The sequence below is a fragment of the Dendrobium catenatum genome, unplaced genomic scaffold (genome assembly GCF_001605985.2).
Source record: "Dendrobium catenatum unplaced genomic scaffold, ASM160598v2 original_scaffold_122705, whole genome shotgun sequence".
In the NCBI taxonomy this organism is placed as follows: Eukaryota; Viridiplantae; Streptophyta; class Magnoliopsida; order Asparagales; family Orchidaceae; genus Dendrobium; species Dendrobium catenatum.
This window is the reverse complement of record NW_021441140.1, coordinates 108,946-128,712: the sequence shown is the minus strand read 5'-3', so window position 1 is coordinate 128,712 and position 19,767 is coordinate 108,946. Positions and strand designations below refer to the sequence as shown.

Genomic DNA, 19,767 nt, shown 5'->3' with positions numbered 1-19,767 from the left:
CCCCCACATCACGATTTCTAATTCAATGTATCCCAAGCTTACCTAAAGATTAAAATCTTACACTCCTGAAAAACATTTAAATAAAGCCAAAATCACTGGAATGCTTTTTAAGTATGCTGTCATAGGATTGTCTGGAGAAACAAAACACGCCTAGTCCTGAAGGATTTTGAAGCATTTAAATTTAGGTAGATTTACATACATACCATTCTATACTATTCTATTTACATATTTAACACCTAAAACTTTAATATTACATACATACCACCCATAATTCATTTTCATATCAAATATGAGTGGTAGAAATGAAATATATGAGTGGTAGGAAGGAAATATGAGTGCCATATTTGATATTAAAATAATATAGGGTGATATGTATATAATATTAAAATTTTGGGTGTTAGATATGTAAATAGATGATATAAAGTGGTATGTATGTAAATTTTCCTTAAATTTAACATTACTACGCACCAAGCCTACAACTATAAGGTGCATTATTGTATTGGACTGTCAATGCTTTGCTTTGAACTGCAGGTTTCACTATCGAGCAGCCTAAATAGTCTAACGGCCTGAGAATTGATAAATGTTTGGACATCACAGCTGTTTAATATGCAGCATCCTTTAATTACAAAGGCAAATAGATGAAGCGTTCCTTGATGGAAACTAGCATCAAATAGTAATGAATGAAGATTGATAATTCCTAATCTCGACTCCAAATAACTAGGATAAGACTGACAAGAATAGTTATGTTGATGATTATGTACCTTTGATATTACAAAAGCGATTTGAAATGCATCTATGGATTCAGCGACTAGTATGGTGTTTTCGAGATCATTTTCTCCTCTGCGGATCCCGGCTAAGGCCATGCTGCTTCAAAGTTTTGATGTAGCTTCTCATGAGGGAAAACTTGTTAGAACCTAAATGATAGAAGTAGTCCCAAGTGTAGATTCCAGTCTTATGTAAGTCATCAAAAAGAATTCTAGAAGACAAATAGAACTGTCTTAGAAAAAAAATATCAACCGTATTAGAGCAAAAGGAGGAAAAGGGCTAACACTAGCTCGTACCTAATTCCATAGTTACCTATTGGTTCAGCTGACATGATCCCAACATGACGCCTACCAAAGATAACCTACAACGTCAGCCAAAAAAAAAAAGTTAGCTATAATATTTAATATGGGAGATCAACATTTAACACAAATGCAATCCCCCATGTTTGATTGGATCTCAATTACAACACTTGACCATACTCAGAGTTAAGGATATCACTATGTTTTGGACTGGTGGTCACCATGTCTGGAGAGAGCATCCGTTACTTTTTTTTTCTAACTCGGGCTTGTTGATGCGGACATCCAACCGTCCATGCCAATCCGAGGAGGAGCTGCTGCCATCAATTCCGTTCTACATCACATGTATTGAATCTCGAAGTCATAACACAATAGCTTGGAAAGCCACCGCTGATGCTCCTCTGTCACCATCATCTGCTCTAACAGGAACTTCAAACTTCTTTGGTCGGTCCTGACTATGAAGTGTCTTCCTAATAGATAAGGTTGCCACTTTTGTATTGCCAACACTATTGCCATCAGCTCTCTTTCATACACTGATTCAGCATGGACCTAGCAGTCAAAACCTGGTTGAAATAAACTATGGGTCTCTGACTCAGCATAAGAACTGCTCCTAACCCGAAACCTGATGCATCAGTCTCTACTACAAACGGCTAGTTGAAATCTAGTAGTGCTAACACAGGAAAACTCGTCATGACTTTCTTCTACTGCTCAAGTGCCTGGGTGGCTTCCACCCCCCATTTGAAACTACCCTTCTACAGTTGCTCTATCAATGGCCATGCTATAGATCCCCTCACAAACTTCTTGTAGTATCCTGTAAGTCCCAAGAACGCTCTCAACTCCTTCAGGGTTTTGGGTATGGGCCACTCCAACATATCCTCTATCTTAGAAAGATCTGCAGCTACTCCTGATTTGGATAATACATGTCCCAAATACTCCACCCTTTATTGTGCAAAGGAATACTTCGTCAAATTGGCATACAGTTGATGTTCCTTCAATGTCACTAAAAGTACCTTCAAATATTCCACATGCTCTGCCTCAGACCGACTATACACTAAAATATCATCGAAGAAAACCAATACAAACTTGCGAAGGTAGGGCTGAAATACCTTGTTCATAAGTGACTGGAAGGCAGTTGAGGCATCGGAGAGCCCAAAAAGCATCACTAAGAACCTATGATGCACCGAAACTCCTCTTAAAGAGGGCATGCAGTGTCGGACACGGGAACGCGTCCGACACTGTATGGACACGTGTCCAACATGGCATTGGAGTGTCGTAATTTAAAAAAAAATTAAAACTAAAACCGGACACGTGTGTTGGACATGCATACACGCGTGTCCGGTTATTAAATAATAAAATCGTCCGATTCGTTAGGTACATGCTCGGTACCGCTAGGTATCGCTAGGTACATGCTCGGTGGTCCTGAGCAGGTACATGCTCGGTACCGCTACGTACATGCTCGGTACCGCTCAGTACATGCTCAGTACTGCTAGGTACATTCTCGGTACTGCTCGATACCGCTCGGTATCTTTCTATATAAACAACTTACGAACTTTAAAAACAACCAGGTCGAACCCCGCCAAGGAGCAGCGCCCCCTTGGACCCCCGGTAGACCAATATATTGTTGTATTCATGTTGCCTTATTATAGGAATATTTTGATTTCATTTCATACCAATTTAACTTGATGTATTCCTATGTATGATTGATTTGTTACAATCTTACCTAGATTAAAACAATGAATAATCAAGATATAAATGAAATTATAATTTCTATGTTGAAGGATAGTAGTTCAAATAGAGAATATCCATTATGATTTAGGATGAATATACACCAAGCTCTAATTTGTTAGTGTCATTTAATCTATTTCACCAGTGAGTTAGTGTCATTTAATCTATAACATAATGTTTTAAATACACATGTGCGCCAAAGACCAACCTCTGAATCTAATTCTATCATTCCCTCTATTGAGTAGTTGGACCTTCATGTTGTACCAAATGGTTTTTTGCTTATATTTTTGTGGTTGTACTAGACATTCTGTACTAAACATCTTTATGTTATAAGCTAAATAAGTTATCATGAAATTGATTTATTATAGCTTGTTATTTTTAATATAATGTCACCTTAATTTCTATATATTATATTAAAAATTTATTATGCCGTGTCCACGCCGCACTCGTGTCCTATATTTTAAAAAATGTTGTCTCGTGTTCGTGTCATGTCGTGTCTGTGTCGTCGTATCCGTGTCGGTGCATCATAGCTAAGAACTCTTAGTGACCTTCATGAGTCCTAAAAGCAGTCTTTTGCATGTCAACGTGCCACATTCTAATCTAATGATATCCCTATTTCATCTGTGCTCCCTAACTCTAAGGGAAGAAAATTATCCTTCACCTGGATCTCATGCAGTGTCACCACAACCCTAGCAGATGCCTTTACTCTTCTCCATCTTCCATGTTCCCATCATCACCCCAAAACAACCAGTGTCAACTAGCTTCAGCCCAATCGGTCCACCACTTGGTTGGAGATGAAGTTGTGCATTACCCCACTGTCCGCCATAACTATCACTAATTCTCCTCATATCTATCCCCTCACCTTCATTGTGTGATTTGAGGTAAACCACACCACTGAGTTTAGAGAGACCTCCGCCACATCTAAGTGCAAATGCTCCTCGTCAACCACCTCCTCCTCAAGAGTCTCCTTCTCATCACAAACTGCAAGAACTTGCAGCAAATGATCCTTGCAATGGTGAACCGACGCAAATTTCTCATCACAACGGAAACACAATCCCCTAGCCCGCTTCTCTTGAACTTCTGCTTCAGTCAGTCGCTTGAAATTTCCCACTGGTTGTGCTTCCAATCCCCTATCATTGGGTACTTCTCTCTGAATGGGTACAGGTTGTACCTTTGGTGCCAAAAAAGTAGTTGTCGTCCGATATGAAGCTCCCAAATTGTTGCCTTTGTTGCTTTTCTCGAATGAGTTTTCTTCCTCCACCAACTGGGCTAGCTCCATAGCCTCCCCCAACCCTCCTGGCCTCAATAACCAGACAGCGGACCTAATTTCTGGCTTGAATCCCTTCATGAAATTCTCCTCCCATATTGTCTCAGCAAGCCTCCCCAATCAGTTAGAAAGATACTCAAACCTCTCCCAATAATCCATCGCTGTCACTTTCTGAACAAGAGCAAAGAACTGCTCGTAAAAGTCTCTTTCCCAACTGGTTTGGAAACGTTCTAATAAGTTATATCTGAACTCCCTCCACGATCGAATTGGTTCTCTCATGTCTCTCCACTGATACCAAAACAAGGCCTTCCTCTCCAAGCATAAAGCCACAACAGTGAGTCTCTCTTCCTCCGTCAACTCATTCATTGCAAAGTATCTCTCCACCCTATAGATCCACCATACGCATCTTCCCCTTCAAAAACGGACATCTTCAATTTTCTCACTCTTGGATCCCCTCCGCTCCAACTTCCTCTTCCACCTCCTACTCCTCCCACATAGCGATTGTTGTAATCTCTCCATTGTTCTCTCCCACCTCTCCTTTCATATATATGATCTTCCTCAAAATCAGCCCTCCTTTTTTCTTCCTCCCCATTTCTCCTCATACTATATCCTTCACCCATTTCCCTCCTGGTTATCGGTTCAAGAGGTGGCATATTTTTTCTATCGCCCAAGATTTCTACCTCTCGATCATCCCTTATTGTGCCAATATTGGGGTTTCCCCCACTTCCTTGGCCACCTTCCAGTCCCCTCGCCTCTGATGCTGCCGATTGGGTGTGAAACCAATATTTTCTTCATCATGTCCTCTAGGTTAGAAAACCTTCCTTCCATGGATGAAATCCTTTCCTCAACTTCATATTTGAATTAACCAACTTCTCCTTCTAGTTTCTCTTCCAAAGCATCCACTTTCTTCAGTGCCATAGGTCCCGAATCATGCTCTGATACCAATTGGATAGGACTTGATGATCAAAACAACACATAATAATATAAAAAAATAGCAACTTACTCCAAATAAATCAAGAAATAACACAAAGAGAGCTGTTTTTACTAATTTCCAAGCAAAACAAGACAAGATACAAGTTGATTCACTGTTCGAGAGATGAATCGTCTCTCCCACAATTCCTAGCAGCTACAAGGAACCCAAAACCTCACAAAAACTGCTGTAGAAATTCAAAACATAACATAAAAACCCCAATCCACCATAATCTACTCCCTTAAATAGCTCAAATCCCCCCTAATAAATGCCCCTTACATCTTTCCCAAAGAATCCCCTCCTTTCCCAAAGAATTTCCTCACAAAGCCTCTTCTCCTATAGATGATAAAAGAGGTGTTGGGCCCCACATGGGCAGTTGAACTGTTGCTACTAGTTGTATCATAGAGATGATTGGAGGGTACTTGAATATAGGTTAATGGTTGGATGACTGACAACTAACTTATTATTAATCATAGGATTAATAATCAGGAGTCTGGATAGCTCATGATGACCTCATATAAAAATGAGATCAACAGCTGGCACGTGGCACAATGACTATAGATTTTTTAGGCAGTTTGCCAACTTTGAACTACTTAAGCTAACCCAACCAGCATAAGGTAGCCTAAAACGCTTCTCTATTTTGGAGTAGTATTGAAGCAATCTAAAATAGGAAGATTTTTTAAAAAATCCTCCACTAAATCTTGGTTGAAAACTTGGATGTTTATATATATAGTCATCTAAAGCTTTAAAAATAATGTTGTCATCCACAACACGGACAACAATATCATTGTATAAGGCCATCTCCAACCGAAAATCTCATTTTTTACTCCAAAATGTCGTGAAACTAAAAAATATCGTGATTCATCTCCAATCGAACTCCATTTTACCCTCTTTTGCGAAGGTAACGGTTTTCTTCCTTTCGCGTGTTTCTTCGGCAAGTTCGATGGAGACAGAAAAATAGCGGAGATGAACAGTGCAATGCCAATATTGGCGTCCCACTGTTCACCCGCAACCAAATAGCAAAAGTTTTACCGTTCGGCTGGAGCTGGCGAGCGACGCCATTCAAGTGTTTGGAGTTCAGTTGGAGATGAACTAAGCTATGAACAACAATGGACTAATAAAATGAGTTGTCATCCCTAATCAATCGTGCTTGTGTAGCAGCTAACATGAATGAAAGGATCTCCCTCTCCCAAATAGGAGGGGAGGACCTTTAGTTGATTTTTTAAAAATAACAATTTAGCCAAAACGGTTCATTTTTATTAAATATCCGCCTTTAATAATTATATTTACCAGTTCTTTTGCATGTTTAAAAAATTGAAGAATTTATTATGAGATTAATATGTAGATCTTTCACAGATCATTGAAACTTAGATGACATAAAAATTATTCTTCAGACAAGCATTAGAGATTATGCTTACCTTCTCACCACCTACCGACCTTATCTTGCTATCAACAGCAGGGCTATATACCCTAAGAAACTCTGCTGAAAAATTGAATGAACTCCCATCAGAGAATTCAACCTCGACCTGTAAAGAAAATTAGATTTTAAGGTTACATGTGCAATAAAAAAATATTCCCTGAATCAATTTGATGTGTTCAGTCTGATTCAATTAAGTATGGGCATAAGCTCTTCTTGATTAACTCCATCAAATATACTATAAGACAAGCAAAACATTAATATGCATGTTAGTGTGTCCTAAATCATGCGTCTACCAAGTATGTATGCTGCATTTGTCTGAGATAAATGCTTTGAAAAGCATTTGTCGTATACCTGTAGCTAAATTATGTAGTTTTCCCCACAAATTGAAAAAAAAAATACTGCAGAATTTATAAGATTACATGCATTATGTTTAGAAGCTTATGTTTTCATATCATTTGTATTACACATTTTTGTTAGAGCTGTTTGCAGGGTTGTGTGTAGCTACACAATACAAGTAAACAAAGTACATGCTGGATCTATAAGAAAATCTCATTTTAGCCATCTTATTTGAATTTCTGTTTTTTCTTACTCTGTCATGGATCCAACCTAACAACCAATGTATCATTCTGATAAAAGCGTGTATAGGAAAATAGAGTAAGTCAATCGTAAAAACATTGCAGATAGCCAAGAACTTTATCAAAGATAGATAACAATAATTAAGACATAAATCTTCCATAAGAAATATTTCCTACATTCAAACTACCCAAGCTCCCAGTTGCTTGGTAGTTATGTAGTAGCTTCCTGAACAGAAATTAAAGAGATAAATTAGGTACTACCATCACAGTCGTCAGGAGAGAATTTTCATCAAAAATTTATATTTTATCTTAACTTGCAGCTTCTTCGGAATTGTGAACCATTAATGAATATTGCAATACATACTAAAAAAGATGAATTTTCCATTTTTACAACCTATGACTCACACACTTCCCCCCTGTTATCCTCATCAAGTTGTTAGCCATTACACTTTCTCATTTGGTCCCTTCCTCTTGCACTTGTGTTTGCTTACTCTGCCACCCTTTTTGTATTGCTAAGGCACATCAGCTCCCGAATTCACAATGCATCTCTCCACCCACCTGCTGCATTGACAAGACACTTCAAATTCCATGATGTACTAAACATCTCATGCCCACACCCCCTAACCCCCTTCTCCCTCGCTCACACGCACTTTCTTGTCCTATTGTAAAATACATCTAGCCAACCTTCTCTCTCCACCTCTCCCACACCCCGCCACATACAACCGTCTTTTGTGGAAAGTGGGTGATTCACATAAAGATTTGTATTTGGCTTCCATTAAAGTGTCTATTTGGTGAATTTTCAACATCCAACTCCAAACATATGTGAAATTTTCGGAAACTCTAGACATTCAATTCGCATGTAGGATTGATTTAATTAGAAAGAATTATGGACCTTTGAAGAATTTAAAAAGGAGCAAGTTTAAAACATGTATTTTTAATTCCATTATGCCGGAGCAATTTCAAGTCCAAGAGTCCAAGCTAATGTGGTCCTATATATTTGTAATTGGAGGTAACTATGCAGTATTTTTTTTTATAAGGATAAAACCTATCCCATATATTTTATTTTAAATAAGGTAGGTAAAAGGCTAATTACATATTTAATTCCTTCACACCATATCCTCATCCGTGAGGTCTCAAGCCCAAAACCAATCACTTAGAAACCAAGGAATATACCGTTTGAGCGAAAAACCCGTCGGTGAGGTAGTTGAGTGATATAATTCCAAAATATTTTTGGTTAAATCTAGACCTCATAAATTTATTTGTATTATTAAAAAAGTATGTTAAGAAACAAAAATACACTAATGATTCAAGGGTATTTCATTGTTTGACATAAATAGTGAATTTACTTATTACTTAAGTTAACAAAACAAGGAAAAACCTATTATCCTTAAGTTTCTATATCCATGATTTCATTCATTTGTTCTAGGCAATTCCTATCAGTTCCAATAGCCTTTCCTGGTTCCAAATCAGTCTTCTACAAGGTGCACTTCAAACTCAATTAGTTTTATCTCATACTTACAAGGATAATGTCAACTAGCGCATCAACAAGCGTGGCCACAAGCACTTATCATATCTTGTCAAGATGCTGTAGAATGAAGCAAAATAGGCAAGATAGTCACTACGAAGGACAAGAATGATGGGTGAGATCAAGTTAAGTACGGTGGGAGAACAATGAAGAACATCATAGCAGGTTGTGCATGAGCAATCCAATAATAAAGTTACTTTAGTTATAAGAAGCCATTACATGGCATCCACCAAGATAGCACAAGTCGCGAGCCACACTAGAACAAGGTTGTTATGCTGGCTAACACATCATTCCCAAAATTGTTGCATCAATCTATGCATAGCATGGGTACCAAAGGGGGTTATAGTTTTTTGTTCTTTTCATGGGAGTTTGTTGATGAGATGAAAAATATCCATGTTCAATTAACTCTATTAATAAATAGTCATGATTAAAAGTAGGTTACATAGTTGTAACTTTATAAAATATAGTGATTTTGGATATCTTTTAGGCCATATTTAGAAATGTTGTGCTATAAATAACTAGCCCCATATTAAATAGTTTATGTGCTGGGAATATGGATCAAAGTTGGACCTAATGCACTGCATGTCAAACTCATTTTCAACCCAAAAGCTTCTTAAGTCGTTATGTAAGAATCAACTATTAGTATTTGTGGACCGCTAAACCAATATATTTTCACCTATTTGATGTTAAACTATGCTAAGCAAATTCACATATATTGGCAAATTACTCTCTCACGTAAAAGCTCTCCATAGTCCATACAATCAGAACTATAACTCTCAACTCAGAAACTTCCAGACAAATCAAGTTGAGTGTCATACATCACAAAAGCCAATAAGCTCTCTCCACCTTGCCTTCTTTTGAAAGTTATTGAGAATGTTGGATTCCACTATCATAGGGATCCAACCATGGAAATTGTGCATTTATCTCTCAAGCCTAATGATGAGGACATCTGAAGATCAACGGCTATGATCTGAAGTTTATTTTAATTTTGACGTATCTTATGTATTAGTTTATTTTTATTTTTCTATTTTCTCATTTTACCCCTGGGGTGGTCATGTGGTGTTGTAGCCCGAATGACGTTTTAGTCTTTGTTTCTTTTCTTTTCATGAGGCATATTTATAGGCTAGCTCTCTTATAATTTGGGATGATGAATATTGAAATGAAATTTTAGTTTTCTTTGCTTGATCTCTAAGTGAGTTCATGGGAGGAGAGACCCTAGGTGGGTGAAAGCAATACCCGTCAACCTTTGGAGGAGTCCAAGGTTCGCGGTTCTACGATCTCTTTGTGAGTTATTGGTTCTTTATTTTATTCTTCATCTTCCTCTTCCCTCTTCCCCTATACCGCCGGCAATCCCCTCCCTTTCTCCCCAAACCGACGGCCTCAACCCCTCCTCGTGATTCCCCATTACCTGCCGCCCCTTTACCTCCATGCCGCCGACCACCTTGGCCCTCCTACCATTAATGATGATTTCCATCATCATTACCACTTACCAAAACACACCCAAGTGATTAGGAAGATAACTCATCAATTTGAAATTCAAATTTGAATTGAAAATAACTTCCTAAATCGACATAGCTATATTTGAAAAGTGTCTTTATTTGAAATCAATTCTATATCACGAATTTTGAAATTCAAAAATTAAAATTTCCCTTTATTACTTTCCTAAAATAACTCCTGTCAATTAGGAAAATTTTCTTTCTTGAATTCAATTAAATATTTGAATTCGAATACTTTCCCTAATGATACAACCCAATTAGGAAGCCTCCCTAATTTAATCAAATATGAAATTAAATCTCAGATTTAATTTCAATCAATAATTGAAATCAAGGGCCCACATACATCGAACCAAGACGCTTTCCCCTCCTTTCCCTAGGGCCGGCCTTCCCTCTCCCTATTCTCTCTCCAATCTAGTCACTAACTCCTAATTAAATTCCCCACTAATTCCCTTAGCAGCCGCCATATTTGGGATTATTTTTTTGTGTGTCAACTTCAAATCTCCCTCCCAATTAAATGTCTCCATGAATTCCTGCTTGATGCTCTCCGCATCCATCAAGTGAGCCTTGCTATCCAGCGGTAAAGAAGGACACGATTTGCTATCCATAGCTCCCAGCAACCCAAGGAGCAGGCCAAAATGTTTCTAAGCCTTACGGAATGTTGTTCAGGTCCTGTCCAAGGTCAAAACTGCTGTTGTCCTGAAGTTTTGCTTGTTGTCCCCTTATTCCAGCAAGAATATCTTGTTCTCCAGCACTCTGGAAGACCACACTTTGCTGACCCAAGTTCCCAGCAGCCTAAAAGAGCAGTCCAACGTTTCTTGCACCTGAAAGGTCGCTGTCAAAGATCTGTCCAAGACCAAACTGTTGTTGTCCAGAGAAATTTTGCATCTCTTCCTGCTGTCCAGCCAGTCGGGAGATCTTCGTGTGCTGTCCTAAAGTTTTCGATTGCTGCCCATCACATCAAGAAGGGTCTTGGTTGCCGTCTACTTCATCTCAAGCACCCAAACAACCACCAAAGCTTCGTATCTTCTATTTATTTGGGTAAACTCTTCCTTCAACCCTTTTATCTTTGTAGTTACTTCTCAATTGTGGTCTTAGTAGATTCATGAGAATAGTGTCAATACTCATCCGCTAAAACTTAGTACTACTAGAGTGTTGAGTGAGGGATCTCTCTTAGTGACTAATATTATTGTTAGCATAGGGATTTATTGATGAAACCATTCATGTATGCAATGCTAAATTAATTGATCGTTTACGGCCTTAACTCCTATGCATGTGATTTAACCTAAGCTTGTGTCAGCACTCTTTGTGCTTTATTTTTGTGTTTGAAATCACTATAAAGGTATATTTATTGTGCTCTAAATATTAAACATGCAAATTCATTAATCTAATCATCCTGGCATGTATGTTTCACATCACCTAACCACATTTTTTCTTATCACTTGTTAGGTAGCCAAACCAACTAATGTAGAACAAACATGCAATGATGATTTAGATTAAGGAAATTTGCACGCTTAATATTTTGAGAATAATATTAAATAAAATTTATGTTGAATTAAACGCTAAGATAAAACAATAAGGTGATAAAACAAGCTTAGGCTAAATCACATGCATAGGAGTTAAGGACGTAAAACAATCAATTAATCTAACATTGCGTATGTGGTTGATTTTCAACGATAATCTCTAAACTAACAATGAGATTAGTCACTAAGATATATCTCTCACTCAAATCTCTAATATACTAGACTTTAGCATAGAGAATTAACACGGTCCTAGTGAATCAAATTAAAACCACAATCAAGGAAGCAACTATGAAAATAGAGAGTCGATGTCGAGTTTACCCAAAGACAAGAGAGATGAGCACTCGGGCAAGGTCGTTTGAATGCTGGGAAAGAAGTGGGCAGCAGTCAAGAGCCTTCTCGCACCAAGGAATGGCTGGGAAGAGGTGCAGAACTTTAGGACAGCAGCAGTTTTGACCTTGGACAGGCCCTGGACAGCACCCCGTAATGCTTAGAAACGTCTTAGCCAGCCCCTTGGGCTGCTGGGAGCTATGGACAGATACCGTGACCTTCCATCCTGCTGGACAGCAAGACACGCTTGATGGATTCGGAGAGCAGCAAGCAGGAATTTAGGGAATGATTTAATTGGGAGGGAGATTTGAAGTTCACATTCAAAAAATAATCCCAAATATGGTTGGTGGGGGCGACTGTTAAGGGCATTAGTGGGGGAATTTAATTAGGAGTTAGTGACTAGATTGGAGGGAGAATAGGGAGAGAGAGAGAGAGAGGGGCAGCCATAGGAAGAGGGAGGAGTTATGTCTAGGTGCAATTTATGTAGACCATGTGTATTAATTAGAGATTGAAATTAAATCAGATTTAATGTAATTGGGAAGGTTTCCTGATTAAAGATTATCAAAGAGGAAAGTATTTGAAATTCTAATATATAATTGATTTCAAATAAAGACACTTTCCAAATTGACATGAGTTATTTTAGGAAATTAGTTAAGGGAAATTTGAATTTTGAATTTCAAAATTCATGGGGGATTTGGAGGGAAATGGAGTTTGGGATGAGATCAATCATTCCAACCCAATTTAAAATTAAATTGGGATTAGATTCAAGACTTGCTTAATATGGCTTTGTAATTTAGGAAACTATTTGAATTTCAAATTGTTGAAATTAATTTTTCAAATTACTTATGTTATTTTAGGCAATTATTAATGATGAGTTAATTCAACATTCAAGGAGAGGGAAAGCATGTGGCGAGTGGTGGAGCTTGAGGGGAGTTTGGTATGGATTTGGGGGTGGAGTTAAGATGGGAAAGTTGGGTCGGGTGGAGGGGAAGAAATGGCTAAGGGAGGCCGACGGGTCTTAAGGTGGTGGTCGGGTAGGGAAAATGAGGAATGGTGGAAACGGTGGCAAGCCAGCGGCGGGTGGGGGGAAGACGGGAGAGGTCGGAGGAGATGAGAGGAACAAAAAGTAGAGCCGCGAACCTTGGATCCTTCCAAAGGTTGACGGGTATTGCAATTGCACACACCTTGGGTCTTCATTCTTCTCTCAAACACTCAACATTGAGGGAGACAAAGAAAACTTAGAATATTATTAATCAATCATCATCCCAAAATACAAGAGAACTAGCTTATAAATAGGCCTCATGAAAAGAAAAGAAACAATGACTAAAATGTCTTTCGGGCTACAACACCACATGACCAATAAAATGAAAAAAACATAAATATAAAATAAACTAGTACATAAAACACATAAAAAATATATCCAGATCGTAGCCGCTGATCTTTGATGTCCTCATTATTCTCCCCGGATGGGAGAAAGCTCGACTCCGTCGAGTGGGTGTTTCGAGAACTCTCGTGCATCTAGGGATCAATCTGCTGTAAATCTTCGTGCTCTGACCATGTATTCTCTGACTCTGTTTGACTTCTCCACCTTATCATATATCTTCATCCACCCTCATTTGTGAAAATAATATCATCACTCGGAATCATGTCAACCTTCTTCGCTATAGGTGATTTGAGAATATTTGGGAGTGGAGGTAGGCTGGGGTTCTCACTAGGTGAGGTCGCACAAGGCTCCACTTGAAGTGGATTTGGTGGGTTAACTATAGACCCTCATAGATTACTAAATCTTCTATGTTAATAAAGGAATGAATGTTGAACTCTGCAGGCAGAAATTCAAGTGGATTTGGTGGGTTAATCCGCACCATCACTTAATCACCAACCTTAAAAGCTTTAAATCATCGTTTAAATTCAGCATGAGGTCTATAATTATTATCGTTCTTGTCCAATTAAACGTGCAATTTCCTTAAGTAGTTCATGTAGATGCAATGTAAATGTGACATATTTTATGCGAATTCATGTGTCTAAAATTCAAGACTCAACAAGATAAATAACATTGGAATGATGCGATGCAAGATACTTGATATGCATGATAATTAGCACGAATTGTGGGCTCACACAAAAAATTTAAAACAAAGAGGAAAAAAACTTTTGGAAGAAAACAGATTTAAAATACACGCAAACATACTGACTCACAAGCACACATAGATAGAAATAAAGACGGATCAGTCACAAAATGAGAGGACATAAAGTTTTCATGTTTAAGGGAGCTGGTGTAGGAGGAGCAATGAAGACATCCTTATCAAAAAGGGCATTTCCATAGGGAGCTTGAGCTAGGGTCATAGATTGTCTCCTAGAGGCAGCAGGGTAGTCTAGCAAATTTATCCAACTAAGAGAGCGATGGTCCTTAACAGGGAAGGACAAACATATAGAGGGCATAACAGATGTATAAGGAACATGATAAGACGATGGGTCCTGACTCACAACTATAATGGGATAGCCCAAAGAGTCACCAGCATGTATGGAACTCACAAGATGGGGTAGAGTTTCTAGAACAGAAGTTGACACAACAGTTAGAGAGATGTCATGAGAGTATGGGTTAACACTCTCTCTAACATTAAAGTCGGTATGAGGAATGAGAGATAAGTTCAATCAAGAAAGACACGCTCGTTCAAATATAAATCTAAAGTAGCAACTCCTAAAATAGACTCCAATAAAATAAGAGGATGCTCATTTTCCAAAGTAGGCTCAGAATAATTCAGATTCAAATCACTATCTTCCGAATTCAATTTCAATATGCTCAAGGTTAGATCAGTTTCTTTCTGGGTCAAATTAATATGATCCAAGCAGACCTTATCCAACGGGATATCCTTGATGGGGTTAGGGTCAGGATGGGCTAAAACATCAATGCTCAAAGGTTCTAAATCTCCTAAATCAGGGTTTAAGTAATGTTGTGAGTCTAATTCAATTACTTCAGTCTCATCCTCAAAGAAGTCATCGTTATCAGTGATATCATTAGTATCCACGAAATGGATGCACTCAATCTCAGGTTCATGGAACTTATCCTTAGCATTGCTTCTTTTGGGTACAATTACACTTGCAAGGTCAAAGATTGGGGATACCAAGGGTTGGGTAGCCTTAGAATCCTCACTGATTTTAAAGGTGGGAAAGTCACCTACGTGGTGAGGTAAATCGGGCTCCACCACGCAGAGATGATGCATGCTCAAACAAGGTGGATTGGGATGGCTAGGAGTTGGCCCACGTGGAGAGTCATATGGGACCGATCCAACAAGAGACCCAATAGAGGGTCGGCCATCAAGGCTAGGTGAAGACCTACAAGGTGGGGCAACAACCCTGAAGTTACTAAAGGATGGGTGGTCTCGATCACAGTGATGTCCACGGTTTGTCCCAACAAAAGAGGCAGGGTAGGGGTGTCAAATCGGGTCCGCGGGTCGGGTTCGGGTCGAACCCGAGTTGACCCGGGTCTAAACGGGTCAACCCGAACCCGACCCGTTTTTGCAAACAGGTCACATATTTTAACCCGGACCCGACCCGCACGGGTTACCGGGTTGACCCGACCCGACCCGCGGACCCGTTTATATTCAAAATATATATTAAATATGTAATTTATCTAGTAATTCGAGTTAGGTGAGTTGGCGAGCTCCCGGCGTGCTTCCGTCTGACTGGAACAAGGGCCAAGTAGGGGTGTCAACCCAAAATTTTTAAAATAAACGGGTTTTCGGGTTGACCCGGCAACCCGCCGGGTCAACCCGAACCCGACCCGTTTTTCAAACGGGTCAAATCTACGAACCCGAACCCGACCCATTTTTCAAACGGGTCGGGTCCAACCCGGATTTTTCGTGTCGGGTCCGGGTCGGGTTTTCGGGTCGGGTCAAATATTGACAGCCCTAAGGCAGGGTGGTGTTCCAGATGAAGATCACTAGGTGTTGGGGTCATTTCCTGACTAGATACGTAAGTGGGAGTGGTATGTCGGGCAGGTTTAAGGGTAACCGTAGAAGTATGGAAATGGGTAACTGGCACTCGGTGAGGACTAGGAGTCACGATATCAAGTTGAAGTATAACAGGTGCGTAGGACTGACTTTCACATGTAGGGTCCTTGAAAATGTTGTACCCTAAAGTTCGATGAACAGTGGGTGACCTAATCTTAAAATCAAATGGTTGGCCACAAGTACGGGAAAGATATTTTAATCCAAGTTCTCGTCTCATGTCTTTCCAATCGGAAGTAGAGTATTCGCCACGAGACTCTTTATGATCTTCCAACCTCATCCAAAATTGACGAGCACTATCGTTCAGGCGAGACTTAGCAATGCTAACCTTGTGGGACTTAGGAATATCACTTGATTCAAAATAGTCATCTAATTGTCTAACTCATTCTCTAAAGTAGTAAGGATCCGAGGAACCATCAAAGCTGGGCAAACAGTTATGAGACTCTAAGTGAGATTGTTGCGGCTTAAGCTCATGTCTAGGTTGATAAGCAGAGTGGGGCATCTTCCAACTAGCATGATCGACAGAATGGGGCACGTACCTAGAGTGGGGAGAGTCGACATGTTTCTCCTTCATGATTTTAGACATAGAGCCCACTAGATTAACAAGGTCAACAAACTTCTTTTAAAGTCCTATTAGGTCCATTGGGAAGCGCTAAGTGATACCTAAAGAAGATTGGGTGTAAGGGACAACACTCTACAAGGAGGAAACATAATTATGACTCGCTATAAGGTGCAGGAAATTACTGGACAACAAGCAACAAGAGAGACTTAAGTGATCTAGGCAATTAGGATGGTTGTTGGGTTAATGATAGCACCTAAACACTTAAACATACTCACCTAAAGGTCACTAGATGGTGCAGGAACGGTTTGGACAGCAAGCTACAAAGGTGTTTTAAGAAGTCTAGGCAGTTAGGAAGGTTGTTACGTTAAAGACAGCACCTAAACAATTAAGAAACCAGCCTAACATTCACTAGATGTGTGTAGAAATGATGTGGGCAGCAAGCATAACATTAATTTAAACTAGGTTAAATGATGATATGCATGCAACAATACATAAGAATGGTTATGTAAGATCCTAGGATGACTTCTAGCACATGTAACGCATGCTAGCCATGCTCTGATACCAATATGATGTATAACATACATGTAAGGATGATTTAGATTAAGGAAATTTGCACATTTAATATTTTGAGAACAATATTAAATAAAACTTATGCCGATATAAATGCTAAGATAAAACAATAAGGCGATAAAATAAGCTTAGGCTAAATTACATGCATAGGAGTTAAGGTCGTAAAATAATAAATTAATCTAACATTGTGTACGTGGTTGGTTTTCAACGATAAGCCATAAACTAACAATGAGATTAGTCACTAATAGATGTCCCTCACTCAACTCTATAATATACTAGACTTTAGCAGAGAGAATTAACACGGTCTTAGTGAATCAAATTAAAACCACAATCAATGATGCAACTATGAAAATAGAGAGTCGGTGTCGAGTTTACCCAAAGACAAGAGAGATAAGCACTCCGGCAAGGTCGTTTGAATGCTGGGAAAGAAGTGGGCAGCAGTCAAAAGCATTCTCGCACCAAGGAATGGCTGGGAAGAGGTACAGAATTTCAGGATAACAGCTGTTTTGACCTTGGACAGGCCCTGCACAGCACCCCGTAATGCTTAGAAACGCCTTGGCTTGCCCCTTGGGCTGCTGGGAGCTATGGACAGAAACTGTAGCCTTCCTTGCTGCTGGACAGCAAGACACGCTTGATGGATTCGGAGAGCAGCAAGCAGGAATTTAGAGAATGATTTAATTGGGAGGGAGATTTGAAGTTGACATTCAAAATAATCCCAAATATGGTTGGTGGGGGCGAATGTTAAGGGCATTAGTGGGGGAATTTAATTAGGACTTAGTGACTAGATTGGAGGGAGAATAGGGAGGGAGGGAGAGAGAGAGAGAGAGAGAGAGAGAGAGAGAGGGACGGCCATAGGAAGAGGGAGGAGTTATGTCTAGGTGCAATGTATGTGGACCCTATGTATTAATTAGAGATTGAAATTAAATATGAAATTTAATTTCATATTTAATGTAATTGGGAAGGTTTCCAAATTAGAGATTATCAAAGAGGAAAATATTTGAAATTCTAATATAGAATTGATTTCAAATAAAGACACTTTCCAAATTGACATGAGTTATTTTAAGAAAGTAATTAAGAGAAATTTAAATTTTGAATTTCAAAATTCATGGGAGATTTGGAGGGAAGTGTAGTTTAGGATGAGATCAATCATTCCAACCCAATTTAAAATTAAATTGGGATTAGATTCAAGACTTGTCTAATATGACTTTATAATTTAGGAAACTATTTGAAATTTAAAATTTTAATTTCAAATTGTTGAGATGAATTTCCCAAATCACTTAGGCTTTTTTAGGCAAGTATTAATGATGAGTTACTTCATCATTCAAGAAGAGGGAAAGGATGTGGCCGGTGGTGGAGCTTGGGGGGAGTTTGGTATGGATTTGGGGGAGGAGTTAAGATGGGAAAGTTCGGTCAGATAGAGGGGAAGAAATGGCTAAGGGAGGCTGGCGGGTCTTGAGGTGGTAGTCGGTAGGGGAAAATGTGGGGTGGTGGAAATGGGGGCAAGTCGGCGACGGCTGGGGGGATGACGGGAGAAGTTGGAGGAGATGCGAGGAATAAAAAGTAGAGCCGCAAAACTTGGACCCTTCCAAAGGTTTACGGGTATTGCGATTGCCCACACCTTGGGTCTTCTTCTTCTCTCAAACACTCAACATTGAGGGAGACAAAGAAAACTCATAATTTTATTAATCAATCATCATTCCAAAATACAAGAGAACTAATCTATAAATAGACCTCATGAAAAGAAAAGAAACAATGACTAATAAAATGCCCTTCGAACAACAACACCACATGACCAGTAAAATGGAAAAAACATAAATATAAAATAAACTAGTACATAAAACACATAAAAAAAATATAAACTCCAGATCGTAGCCGTTGATCTTTAATGTCCTCATCACCAACATATCTTTCATTTATCTAATGTTGGGAACAAATCAATATGTCTCATGCATAGACAAAATATTTTAGAAATGATGGATCAAAGGGGGCCAAAGTTGGGCCAATTACACCCATGTCAAATATGTTTTCAATTCAAAACTTTAAGCTTATTGATGAGGAACAATCACTTGATTTTCTACACCAACAATTTCTTTAATTATCTTATAAGAGACTAAACCTGAAACTTCATGTGCCATAAAAACATTTAAATTTACAAAAACTATATTCAAAGAAAACTTAAAATCTTCAACAAGCATTCCATTCAAACTTTGTTCAATTAACTGATTTCACAAGGAATTTATTCTCTGCTCCCATTACCATTGAAAATTAAATATGCAGAGAATTGCTAAAACCTAACAACAATGCTCACTGGTTCATTGTATCATCAGTGTTCATCTATCGTCCAAGTTAATTCCGTTTCCGATTTCACAAATTCCGATTATTTGGCCTCCTGCTATCAGGCAACATCTATTTGCAACTTTGATTAGATAAAATTACACAGGTGGATTGTATCAACCATGTGGCATGGATCGAGATTAGCAAACAAAGTAACTTTGCAGACAACCTCTAGCAAAATGTGCATAACAGTCAAAGTCAATCAAGTTAAAGCTTAGAAAAATTAGGTTTACAGAATCTACAAGAAAATGAGAAAAAGGGAAAGAAATACGGATTTCGGAGTATGGAGCGCGAGCTTGGTGAGTCGAGGTGGTCGACCGAACACGTGCAGTTTCCTTACCGCCGCGAAAGATGAAGAAGAAAACATGGACAAGCTAGAAACCTCAAGGAGATCGAAAGCCGAGAACAAAG

The 19,767-nt window shown here is 38.9% G+C and overlaps 1 protein-coding gene across 2 annotated transcripts in view; it reads right to left on the bottom strand.

Moving 5' to 3' along the window:
- The window catches only part of LOC110110798, a 32,932-nt gene extending 13,165 nt beyond the window's left edge, over positions 1 to 19,767 (bottom strand). Inside the window, exons 1-4 of one of the 2 annotated variants that reach the window (XR_003699673.1) lie at positions 19,628 to 19,767; positions 6,442 to 6,549; positions 1,062 to 1,126; positions 762 to 976 (exon numbers count right to left, since the gene is read on the bottom strand). Coding sequence is in view for 1 of the 2 variants with exons in the window: in XM_028692128.1 (XP_028547961.1) it covers positions 829 to 976; positions 1,062 to 1,126; positions 6,442 to 6,549; positions 19,628 to 19,723 (417 nt within the window). In the remaining variant the exon portion in view is untranslated. Of the gene's footprint in view, positions 1 to 554; positions 977 to 1,061; positions 1,127 to 6,441; positions 6,550 to 19,627 lie in introns of those variants that run through there. The other variant, XM_028692128.1, reaches the window with a different exon arrangement.